We start from the raw sequence: 12,658 nt of genomic DNA on the forward strand, positions 1-12,658 counted from the left end.
TGCCATATTAGAGGTCCTAGTTTCTGGGTGGAAAGATTACTTCCTCCATTGGGAGCCTGATGCTATAATGAGCACTTGGTCCTCTGGGCTCATGATACCATGGGTGAATGGGCAAATAAAGGAGTTTCTCTACTGATAGGAATAAAAGAATCATAAGAAACTAAGGTAGCTGCTGCACATCAGCAGTGAGGAGTATGTCCAGAACATACATTTCATTGGGACATGTCTTGGTTTTTCTGTGGCCAGTGATAATGGTGAGTGGGAAAGAGGTCAACTATAGCTCATAAGGGTAAGGCAAACAAGGGTTTAGAACACTTGCAGCTGAAAGTCTGAGTCCTTCCACTAGGCAATCACTGGCCAAAGTCAAGCAAAGGGTAAGAGAAATCTCGAATTGGAGGTGAAGGGAGATGTGACTATCAATTACAGTCGTGGGATCAGCCACAGCAGAGGAGACTTTAGCTTATTTCCTTATGCAAACCCTCTTGCATTAATGTCTTTGCAAAGTTTGCGTTTTGGAGGGGGCTCTGTGGCAGATTGGACTTGTGTCCCCCTCTATCTCAGAAAAGACATAAGGGCATCTTATTTTTACAAAATAGAAAGTCCCATATTTTAATATGAAAGCCAGACATAATGGAAAGCTTTGGAAAATCTGAGTGGTTCAAAGGGCGAACTACATTGGAGACCTCTTAATACATCACTTGAGATCCTCTCAGCCTTACCTGTCCTATTCTAGCCATGCTGCGGCCACCAGATCTGTGTAAGTGCTGACTAGCTTCATCCAGGTGCAACCTGACAGAGCTGCACTTCAGCCCTGCCTCATGCTCTCCTTACCTTCCACCCTGGGGCATTTCTGTTTATATCCAGGACTCCATCACCCATGCACAAGAATCCCGGAATGGTAATGGAGTTACCACTCTGATCTATGGGGTGGGGGTGAGCAGACAAGAACTCATGGATAAAAGAGCAAGGGTCCAAGATGCATGTCATTCTCAGGTGGCCCCATGGGATCGGCAATCCTTTGCCTCTAGCAGCAGCAAACTCCCTTCCCTTCCTGCTTCACTTCCCCAACCCACCCTTCTGCTCCCTCGAATCACACTCCCCAGTAAGAATTCTCAAACCCGCTCTGCTTTCTGGAGAATCCAGGCTGAGACATCACAGACTCCTTTCTTTCGCTTGGACTCCACACACTCTGTAAGGAAATCTTGTTGGCTTTGCCTTCCTCATAAATCCAGGACTCAACCATTTCTCACCACCTTCTCTGGTAGTAAGCTGGTTGGAGCTGGGTCATTTCTCAGCTCATTAACAAATTAGCCTGGGGGCTCCTAGTAGAATATAGGTAGCTTCAAGCAATTTGGGGGGCAGGGCTCAACATCCTTAATAGCTTCTTACTTCATTCAGAAAAAAAAATACATATAGAACATATCCTTTTACATTTATATATATATTATTTTACATTTATTATATTTATATTTTTTAATGCCTTATAATGATCTACAAAGTACAAATGCTCTGGTCCCCCATAACTACTCTGATCTCATTTCCTACAACCCTCTCTTGCTTCAGGCACATTTTTCTCCTTTTCACTTAAACATCCTATGCATGCTCCTCCCATATCCCCCCTGACTCTGGGTCTTTGCATTTATTCAGAATTTTCTCCCCCAACCCCCAGATGTCAGCCCGGCCTACTGTTTTTGGCTCCTTTGGGTCTTTACTCAAATGTCACTTTCTCGGTAAGGCCTTCTCTGACCATCTAAAAGGCAACCCCCAGCCTTCCTTCTCCCTGTCCCTTCCTTTCTTTTTCTGCATTATACTTATCACCATCTGACATTCTATGTTTTATTACTAATTTTGTTGGCTATTTCCCCCTGCTAGAATGTAAGATCAAGGAGGTCATTTATTATATCTCTCCAATACCTAGAATATTACTTGCATATATTAGGTGATCAATAAATATTGGTTAAAAAAAAAAAGAAGAAGAAGAAAGAAAGGAGCAAATACTAACCACAATAAAATGTCACCTGTCTAGAGTAAGATTTCCTGTCATCGAAAACTTTTGGATCATGGCCGCATACTCAGAAATAATTGGAAAGGGTGTTGAGAGGGAAACTGAGCAGCCGCAAAGCCCACTAAAGACTTTGTCACAGGAGAGCCCCTCATTTGTGCCCTCCCTCTAGATCCTTTATTTATTGTCATGTACAGGTCTTTTCCCTAGCCTCTAGTTTCCCAGCTCATAGAAAGATTGAAATAACAAAATATAAAGTGACAGTAGCTGGCAATAAGAAAAGACAATTTCAATCCCTCTCTGGAGTTGAGTAATTACGATAATACTTGGGTGTGGGTAAAATTAAGCTAATGCCTGCAAAAATGTTAGCCAAAAGCTTCATGTATCATATAAATACAGAGATCGTGTTTTTGAAAGAAAAACTGGGACACAGGGAGCTCTTTCCAGGTGCAAAAGGGGTGTGGGAAGTTTAGTTAAAATGATGATGATAAAATATTTGAATTTCTGGAATGTTCTGATGGCAAAATATTTTAAATAGGGCTGTACCAGAAAAATCCAGGTTAGATTTACATGTCACTACATGTAAAGAACATTTATAAGATGCTTTAAAAATCACAAATGCCTGCTTTGTAATTCTAAGAAAAGGACTTGCTTTGAAAATTTTTGGAACACCCTGCATATTCTTAAGGATTCATACAGAAATGAATCAAAGTAAGTAGAGTCTGACATCAAAATGGAATACTTCAAAATCTAACTTGTAGCTCTGAACAAATGGAACCATTTTTCCCACACTTAAAATTTCCTTCAATTATTTTTAATTGCAGTAATGAAAGGCAAAAGAATAATCAAGCATGCCAGACAGATTCAGTGAGAATAGAATAGGGTTGGTAGAAAGGATTTAATGCCAGCTATGAGGCATTAGACACTTGTAAAATCTGTTTTTATATTACTAACTTGAAGAATAGACACATTTAGGGAATTTCTGTGAGAAAAGCCTATTCATGAGACAGGCTCAGTGTGAGGCATAAAAAAGTAATCATAGTACTGTATTCAGGAGAAAAAAAAATATCACATTCAAAGGTCAGGAAGTTTTGGTTTATTTTTTTAAATATATGTTTTAGTGTTCTTTGTAATAAAAAGATTAAATCATAGTTAATACCAATGTATACTTCTCACACAAAAAAGTCAAATTATTCCAAAAGACAATTTCTTAATTTGGGGGGCGGTCAGGACACCTTTAATAATCTGAGGGAAGTTACAGATTCCCTCAGCAGTGCCCTGATGTACTTGTACACAAATTTTCATTTAATCACAGATTTCCAGGAGGAGAACCATGGACCACCAAGGAAGGCCAAGAACTTCCGGTTAATGAATCTTAATCTGAAGGGTAGTTTAATTACTAGTGTCTCAGGTAGCAAGAAAAAGTATTAAACAATGATAGAATTTCATCTACTTTAACAGGGCAATAAAACTCAAGGACTTTGAAAAAGAATGAAAGGGTCTGAAGAACCCAATGGAATGACATATAAGGACCTCTGGAGACCCTCATCCATGCATTCATTTATTGAACAAATATTTATTGGCAACCAATCATATGTCAGGCTCTTTCTGGGCACTTGGGATGCATAATTGAACAAAGCAAACAACCAAACCAAACCAAAACAAAAACTTTGCCCTGTGGGGAAAGACATAAATACGAAACATAAAAACAAACAAATTATGTCGTATATGAAAAGGTGCCAAGCTCTATGGATTTGCTTTTTAAAGCAGAAGTGCTAAATTTTATTTTTCTTTTATTTTTTTAAAGATTTTATTTATTTATTTGAGAGAGAGAGAATGAGCGGGGGTGGGGTGGTGGCGGTGAGCAGGTAGCATTTGAACAAAAACCTGATGGAGGTGAGAGGATTAGCCATGGGGACAACTGGGAAAATAAGGTTTGAGGCACGGGGAAGAACCTCATGTGGAAAGCCTGCCGAGCATGAGGAACAGCAAAGAGGCCAATGGAGTAAAAGCTGAATTATGAATGAGTAATAAAAAAGAAAAAGAAAAGAAAAAGAAGGTCTGAATCATGTAAGGCCTTTGGGGTCACTGTAAGGACTCTGGTTTTTTTTCTTGACATAACTAGGAAGACTGTTGGAAGGTTCTGACCAAAGGAGGGACATGACCTGACATACATCTTAAAAGATCTGTCTGCTGTGTGAAGACTAGCCTGTGGAGGTCCAGCAAGGGTGAAAGCAGGAGACCTGTTAGGTGGCTCCTAGAATAAGCCAGAAGGGAAGACACAGGTATTTTAAGAGAGCCAAAGAAATGCAAAATTATCAGCTGACACTGTGAAGAAAGTTCACTACCATCTATGTGGGGGTTGCAGATTATGAGGCAATACCAAGAGACCAACCCCTGTTTAAGTTATTGACTCCCAGTTATGATAACAATAAACAAAGCTCAGAATGTTCCAGCATGTCCCATGGGCCTCTGGACTCAATGGTCTATTGGTAAGACCTATTAGTAATTTATCCTCCAATTTGAGACAGCTTTGAGAGTGAAAGGAATGCTATTAATTACAAGTAGATAACAGGTGCAAGAGGAAGCTCCTTTTAGATAGGGCAACACTAACTATAAGGAACCTAGGAAGCCAATGGATGGTACCATCAAGAACTGGAGTTCAAAAGTGGTGGGGGAGAGCCCAGCTTGCTTAATGAATAAACATCTTTTGGCTTAGGAAAATTTAGAATTAAAAATAGAAATGAAAATCTAAATCAGACCCATAATATTAAATTGTGATGAGTTTAAGAATAGTCAATAGGGGTGTCTGTGTGGCTCAGTTGGTTAAGCATCCGACTCTTGATTTGCACTCAGGTCATGATCTCAGGGTGGTGAGATTGAGCCCTGCACTGGGCTCCATGCTCAGCAGGGAGTCTGCTGGAGATTCTCTGTCTCCCTATCCCTCTGCCCCTCCCCTCCTCTCTAAAATAAATAAATCTTAAAACAACAACAACAACAACAGAACAGTCAATATATATTTGGTATTTTGAGTATTTGTGTTATTTAAACTTGGCCTATTGGAATATCTAATAGATTGGCCTTGCAATTTCAATTTAAAATGTATAGTTGAGTAATTTATTTCAACCTGTGATTTAAGTTGAAAAGGAAATTATTTTTTACTGAGTTTATTTGTAGAGTATTTACTGGCAGCCAGTAACTGCTCTAAGCATTTTCGGAATGTTTAGGTGGAAAAATTGTGCTACAGTGGAAAATTATGCATTGACTAGAGCATATTCTTCCAAGATTCTGAGTCTGATTCTATGGGAGCTCTTCTACAATTCTGTAGATTGTAGATTGATAGCAATGCAAAATAATTTTATCTATAGACATGGCAAATTCTGTCCTGTTTGGTAGAGAGCTTCATGTGATTCCCTCCCACCCTCTGACCATGAAAGAAGTTACTTCTGCCTCCATTAGCACATTCACTTCAATATTCCTTATCTATAAATGTCCATTTTGTGGATTCTTTTTAAACATAATTGCAACATTTTACCAGTTTCTTCACTGTAGTGGGTTGGATAGTGTCTCCCCCCCACCCAAATTCCATCCACCTGGACCTCAGAATGTGAACTTATTTGGAAATAGGGTCTTTGTAGGTGTAGTTAAGCAGAATCATCCTCGATTAGGGTGTGCCCTACACCCAATGACTGGTATCCTTATAAGAAGAGGGGAGGACACACGGACACACAGATACACAGAGAAGGCTGTGTAAATAAAGAGACAGAGACTGGAGTCATGCCACTACAAGTCAAGGAAAACCAAGGATGCAGTCAGTCTTCAGAAGCTAGGAAGTGACAAGGAAAGATTCTTTCCTTGAGTGTGCGAGGTTAGCATAGCCTTATCAGCACCTTGATTTCAGACTTTAAGCTTCCCAAACTGGGAGAGAATAAATTTATGATGTTTTAAGCCACCCAGTAGTGGTACTCTGTTATGGCAGCCTTAGGAAACTAAAACACTTAGAGTTAAATAAAATCTTTAATGTGTTCAATTTATTGCTGTAGGAGAATCATGATTTTACCTTTCTTTGAAAGTTATCCTTTAACACCATTAACTCACTTATACCTCCCAGCAATTGAACGAGGCAGGATATTATTACCCTTATTTTACAGATGAAGAAACTGAGATTACAGAGCAAGTAGGTAATGGTCCTGATGGGGTCCAGAACATGCTCCCAAAACATGGCATCTTGGCATATTTAATATTTTAAGCTGGAAGAATCTGAGAACTAGCAGGTGCAGAGGACTATCTGACCTTCCCCTAGAGCAGATCATAAGACCTTCACATGAGAGGTGACTTCCCTATACCCAGAAGAAAGGAGCATCCTTATCTCAAAGACAAAAGGAAAACAAGAGGAATCTGAAGGGACAGAACTTGCTGTGTGCCCCAGTTTTCTACACTTAGCTCATCCCCTCTTTTTCCCCTATCACATTATTCCATGACTTCCCACTCTTTATCAAACCTGATGTAGAAACACTCAGGTTTAATCACTTCCTTGGGTCTTCATTTCCTTACAAGGACCTTTGGGTCCTCATTCCATGTCACACAAAACTGATATTAAATACATTTGTATGCTTTTCTCTTGTTAATCTTTTTTGTTGTTGTTGTTATGAGGGGTCCTCGCTAAAAATTTAGAAGAATAGAAGGAAAAATATTTTCCTCTTCTCTACATTCCCAAAAGCATGCCTAGGAAATGGTAGAGCAAGGCATTCAACCAAGATGATCTCACTCCAGAAAGAGTACTCTTCACCACTTTACTCTCCTGCCCCTATAAATAGCACTGAGATAGCTAAAAAACTTAGGATTCCTGGTACTTATAAAGCCTAATTTAATAGACTTTCTAGAATTTTCTAAGTACTTGGAAAGCAATTAAAGGGCTTTAAAATAAAATATAATAAATTTGTACTTAAATTTAGTATAAACAATTTATGAAATTGTTTATTAAAATATTATTACATTATAAAATCTTCCTTGAATTATTATCATTAACTAAATTTACAAATAAGATAATAAATATATGGAAAACTGAAAAAAGAACTAGTCTTTACATTCATTACTTTAATGAATCAAATATTTGGTTTTAAATCCATTTACCCCCAATAAGTCTTCTTCTTCTTCTTTTTTTTTTTTTGGCACAAAAGCTGCCCTTACCGACATAAGAATTCACCTTGACCTGTATTGTGTTACAAAGAAAGTAGTAACATATTTTGTTGCCCAACATATTTTGTTGTTTGTTCCAAGTGAAGAAATCCAACTATTTCACTGATCAGGTGAGAATTGTTCAAAGCTCTTCAAATGAGCAGTTCCATCCCCTGGAGCACCACTTTCTCACCCTCCACTCCACACCTGCAACTCCTTATGCCCAAATCCTACCGGTTCAGGATGTAGCTCAAAACCTCCCCTGTTTAAGTCAGTCCCCAACCCTATCCCCACCAAGTATACTCTCAGCATATTTACACAATTCAAATTATATGTTTATATGATTATTTGATTAATATTCAGCTTCCACACTGATTGCAAGATCCCTGAGGGCAGGGACATGTTGATGTTGATGTTGTTCTCCACCAAATCTAGAGTGTTAGCACAGTGTCTGGAACATAGCCAGTGCTCGATAAATATTTGCAGAATAAAGGAAGTGATGAGCAATTTGAGGGCATATAGCCCCTCTTTGGTGGAAAATTCCCCCTTGTGTGTGTGTACTCTTAGAAGGACCCAGTTCTTCACCTCCCACTACAGACATGGAAAGTCAGGGAAAAGGGACCTTCCCGCCTCCCACCCCCTGGCCCCCAGCAGCTAGGACACAGCAGGTAACCTATGGCAGACAATCAGATGCTCCTATCTAGGAAATCACTTCCTGGCTGGTGATTCAAAGTGGCAGGAACAGTTGAGAAATCACTGAAGGCAGCGCACAGACAGTCCAGCGGCTGCAGAACGAGGTGCCCAGCACCACAGATGTCCAGTGGCTGTGGTTATGCTGTTGTGTATGGAGTTGTTCCAACCAGATGGTTGGCTATTGCTGCAACTCCCTGCCTGCCCTGGGCTCTGGCTTCTTTTGAAAGCCTGGATCTACAATGATTCTGTAAATTACATGTTATTGTTTCAGAACATTTATTCCCTCCTTACGCTAGACAGAGTGGGTTTCCTGTTACTTTCCATCAAAAACCTTGAGTTGCACACACAGAGGATAAAAAGAGAATAAATCGGGGCGCCTGGGTGGCTCAGTCGTTAAGCGTCTGCCTTTGGCTCAGGTCATGATCACAGGGTCCTGGGATCGAGCCCCGCATCGGGCTCCCTGCTCCGCGGGAAGCCTGCTTCTCCCTCTCCCATTCCCCCTGCTTGTATTCCCTCTCTCACTGTGTCTCTCTCTGTCAAATAAATAAATAAAATCTTTAAAAAAAAAAAAAAAGAATAAATCATGGAGTCTACAAGCATGAAGCGATGCCATCTTTGTAAGATGCAAAATATTGGGCTGTATTTGACAGGCATGTGGGTGCTAAAGCAGAGGGCTTCTCTTTAGGCTGGAAATCAAATGTTATTCACGTTATGACTACCAATTGTGACTAAAACAGTTGTGAAATAGGGGACAAACCCACATTTCTCTAAGCGAGGAAAGCGGGTATGACATGAGATTGGTCTAGGTGGAATGCTCACATGGCATTAAACAATATTGAATCACACAGTGGAAAAGGGATTCCCTTTCCCACGGTTTTTCAATTCTTCTGATACCACCAAGGACAGAAAGTTGAATTGGTGTCTCTTTTATATTTCTCTAACACTTATCACTCTTCCCTTTTAACAACAACAACAAAAAGTCAGCTTCAGGCTTAGAGCATTCACAGGCAATAGTCTTGAGCTAGAATATAATTACATTTGTGTTTTCAACGTATTTAGCTTTCTGGATTACCTCCTCTTTATAGCAAGTCATGCTGATTTCCCATTTATCGTCGCTATAGAAGCTTTCTAAATAATTTTTTTTCAGTTAGTGAGTCACTTAAAGATAACGAGTGAATAATAGCACAGGTGGAACACAGGGAAAAATCCTGAAGATGGTGAGTGAGTGTCTTCAGTTTAGGAAAAAAAAAAACTGGGCTGATCCATCAATTAGAGCCACAGATGCAAAATGTAAATAATGGAAGCAAAATCGAAAACCTGAAAACAACAATAGCCACAACAGCTCCTTCAGAAACATTTCTGAAGGAACACAAGTGTGTGATGGACAAACCATCACTCCACCGGAGTTGGAGGGAGTTGGAGGGGGTGGAGGGAGTGAATGTCACCATCATTAGCCTGAAAGCGGGTAGGTCAAAGGACAAGACAAGGCAAGGCAGCACTTTCTTGAGGAAGAATCCACATAAATCCAGAATGACTGTCTAACCCCATCCTCCTCCTCATTCAGAGAAGGGATGGTACTCTTGTGCACACAGGTAACAAATGGTAAATCTCTGAATGAGGGTAATAGGTCCATCTTGCTATCCTTGGTTTTGACATAATATGATCTATAACTGTATGCCAACATTTAAATTTTTAGTTTTATTCTGCTGGCTTAATTTAATTTCCCTTAAATCAGTAATTCTCAATTAGGAGGAGCATTTTTTTTCAAACTACCTGTATATCAAAGATTCTAAATGTTCCCCTGGGAAGTAGGAATAGCAGTTCTCCCTTACTTCCTACCTAGTCAGAACCACTGTTAAAAGAGTGAATCATGCCCCCTTGGAGGGGAGGGGAAGTGGAGAAGAAGATTCAGAACCACTCTTTCAATGAGAGCCACGAAGAATGTAACTCCCTCCCATCCATCTACCAGATCACGTGGCAAGTGTATGGGTAATGCAGAAAGGGACAATCTGTTTACCTTTCAGCACCATAATACATGGATAGAAGATAAGGCTTAGGAAAAAATACTCTCAGCACCATGATAATTTGTAAAACAGCTAGGCAGTGTTTACACAGCATCAGGTTTCAGAAAAGTGGTTACCACCCAGAACAGGTTTTTAATGACAAAGGTCTGGTTTGTTTCAGCAGAAAATGCCCTCTATAACCTAGATATAGTCTTTCTTTTCCTCCCTCCTTCCCTCCCATCCTCTCTTTTCCCCTTCCCTCCTTCTTTTTGTTCTTTTTTCTTTCCTCCCCCTAACCTCCTACTCTTCTGAGTTCTCACATTTTTCTCTCCTTTCTCCTTCCTCCCTCCCTCCCTCCTCTCTTTCTTTCTTTCTCTCTCGCTCTCTCTCTAATGACCATACTGGGGAAAAGCTGGGTGAGACCTGCTTTCATCTGAGAGCAGGGGGTTTCAGAGGCAGCTCTGTGCTATTTCAAATCTTGGCACCACAACTTATAAACTGCATGACATTGAACAAATTGCCTCACTTTTCATGCTTCAGTTTCTCCATCTATAAAATGAGAGTAGTAAAATTACCTACTCAGTGGGATTTTGTGAGGAGTCAATGGGTGAGTTCGTGCAAAGTGCTGAGGACAGGAATAATAAGCACAGTATAATTGTTAGCTTTACAGACTTGACTTCTCTCATAAGCTTTCCTTTGTCAAAAGAGTTCTACTGCCCCCCAAAGATTTGAAAGTCACTTTGCTACTGTTGCAGATGGCTGTGGCCATTGTCTAAATTGGCATGTCATTTCACTCATGCTTTTCATCAATTTCTCTTCTGTATCTCAGAATAACTTCCTTCCACAGAACACCGTCCCTCCCCTGCCCCCCACTCCCATTGTTTTCAATGTCTCCCCACTACTTCTTATTCTTTGTGATTCAGTGGATCCCCTCACTTGCATCAAAGACATCAGAATGCACCTAATTGAACCCCCTCTTTTACCCAGAAATAATCTTGGGTCTTCCCAAATAAATGATCTCACCTAATTTCACAGTTGGTGAGAGAGGGATGAAGAGAATACATCCTGACTCCTAGTCCATTCCTCTTCCTCCAACATTATCCTTTCTCCTCAACATTGGGTGGAACTATAAACAGGATGACTCTAAGTTTCCACCCATGGTCAGAGCCATTCTGTCCCCTTTAAAGCAGTCTCTGAAGAAGTGATGATGTCTCTGGCCTTTTATTCTCCCCATCACACAAAGGACAGTCTGAGACTAGCATATTCATTTGTTCATTTATTCATTCAACAAGCTTTTGCTTGAGCACTAAATTAGTTCCAGGCCCTGTGCTGGGTACAAGGAATTCAGGGTTGAAAGACAGGGTCCCTGTGTTAGAGGTCAATTCTTGAGTTGCTATTAGTGTTAATATCTCAAGTGAAAGTCAGAGTCAGCCAGGCCTAGGCAAATTGGGGAACAGCAGCTCTTTAGAAAGGACAACTCTCATTTTCATCCTGTACCAAAGTTTTGTTACCTTTTCCTGTGTTGTGAGTAACTAGTGTGTCAGCAATCCCAAATTTGGGCCATTGAGTTTTTACTCCTTACACACACACACACACACACACACACACACCCCTTTGGTCTATTCTTAAGCTCTTTTTGTGCACTTCTGTCCACTTCTGCAGCTGCCCTTGGCCTCTTGATCCTACCCTCTCCTCTCCCAGGTACTCACAGAGTCTGCGTGCTGGGCGGGAGACTGGGGATGCGGTGGATATCCTTGCAGGTGACTCTGAAGTCATCCTCCTGGTGGCACTCGCAGGGGGGAGACGGACACCCTTTCCCCCCCAGGGTCCTGGGCAGGGCGAGAAGCAGCGCCAGCTGCAGAAGGGGCGTTGGCCTCATTTTCCAAGGGTCCCAAGGCTATTTCGTCATTCTCCACGATCCTCTGGGCCCTCTGCGCTTTGGGTTCCCGCAGGCTGAAAGACAGAGGGAGCGTGGGAGGAGAGAGGGCTCGCTGGGGTTGTGACTTCAGCACCCAAGAGGAGGCTGGAGAGGGGAAAAGAAGTGGCTCTTAAGTGTTCTGTTTCCCTAGGCAACTCTCCACCCAAACAAGCCTAATTGCTTCACTCTCCGTGCCCCGAGCCACGCACCCCGCTCCGTCGGTTCCCGACACTCAACACCAGTCCGGGCTGTCCCTTCTGCTTTCTAACCTGCCCCGCGCGCTTCTGCCAGGAGTTCTCTCCAAAGCCTACTTTAGACGCTGCCTTGTCCCTAAACCCAGTGGTCCACGTTTTCCGGTGGGGAGCCGGGACCACCTGCACGCACTCCAACCAGAGGAAGTCCCCGCGGCTGGACTGTCCCAGGGCGGACGGGGATCCTGCAGAACTTCAGCTTCTCCCGAACCTAAGAAGCCTCTGCGGGGAGTCGGAGGCGGGCGCACCTCGCTGGCCAGCCGGAGTGCGGCCGCAGCCGGGCGCAACACCCCGGGCGGGTCCTCGCTGCCCGCGGAGTTTAGCGCAAACCGGGACCGCTGGGCGCGAGCCGCCACGAACACAGCAGTCGCCGCGCGGAGTCGCCGGGCGGCGCGGGGCTCCTAGGGCCGCGGAGGACTCCGCGAGGCAGGTCAGGAACTGCGCTCTGGGGCCATCTGCTGCGGAGAACAGGGACTGCAGGAACACTTCCGAGCCCTGATCAGAACTCTGAAACCGGCTTTGCCGTAGGATTTGAAGTTGACGAGTCAGTTCTGGTCTGCCCAGGAATTTTATTGAGCCATATTCTGCCCCCCTCTCCCCCACCATCCCCCAA

General features: G+C 42.3%; 1 protein-coding gene across 4 annotated transcripts in view; it reads right to left on the reverse strand.

Moving 5' to 3' along the window:
* TSHR (thyroid stimulating hormone receptor) overlaps positions 1-12,658 on the reverse strand; it is a 158,576-nt gene extending 145,918 nt beyond the window's left edge. Inside the window, exons 1-2 of one of the 4 annotated variants that reach the window (XM_034993087.1) lie at positions 12,294-12,658; positions 11,586-11,829 (exon numbers count right to left, since the gene is read on the reverse strand). In XM_034993087.1, the coding sequence (XP_034848978.1) occupies positions 11,586-11,755 (170 nt within the window). In that variant the 5' untranslated portion in view covers positions 11,756-11,829; positions 12,294-12,658. Of the gene's footprint in view, positions 1-11,585; positions 11,830-12,003 lie in introns of all 4 variants that reach the window. The other 3 variants (XM_034993086.1, XM_034993084.1, XM_034993085.1) reach the window with 3 other exon arrangements.

This window comes from Mirounga leonina, unplaced genomic scaffold, assembly GCF_011800145.1.
Source record: "Mirounga leonina isolate KUSES-001 unplaced genomic scaffold, KU_Mleo_1.0 Mir_82, whole genome shotgun sequence".
Lineage (NCBI taxonomy): Eukaryota > Metazoa > Chordata > Mammalia > Carnivora > Phocidae > Mirounga > Mirounga leonina.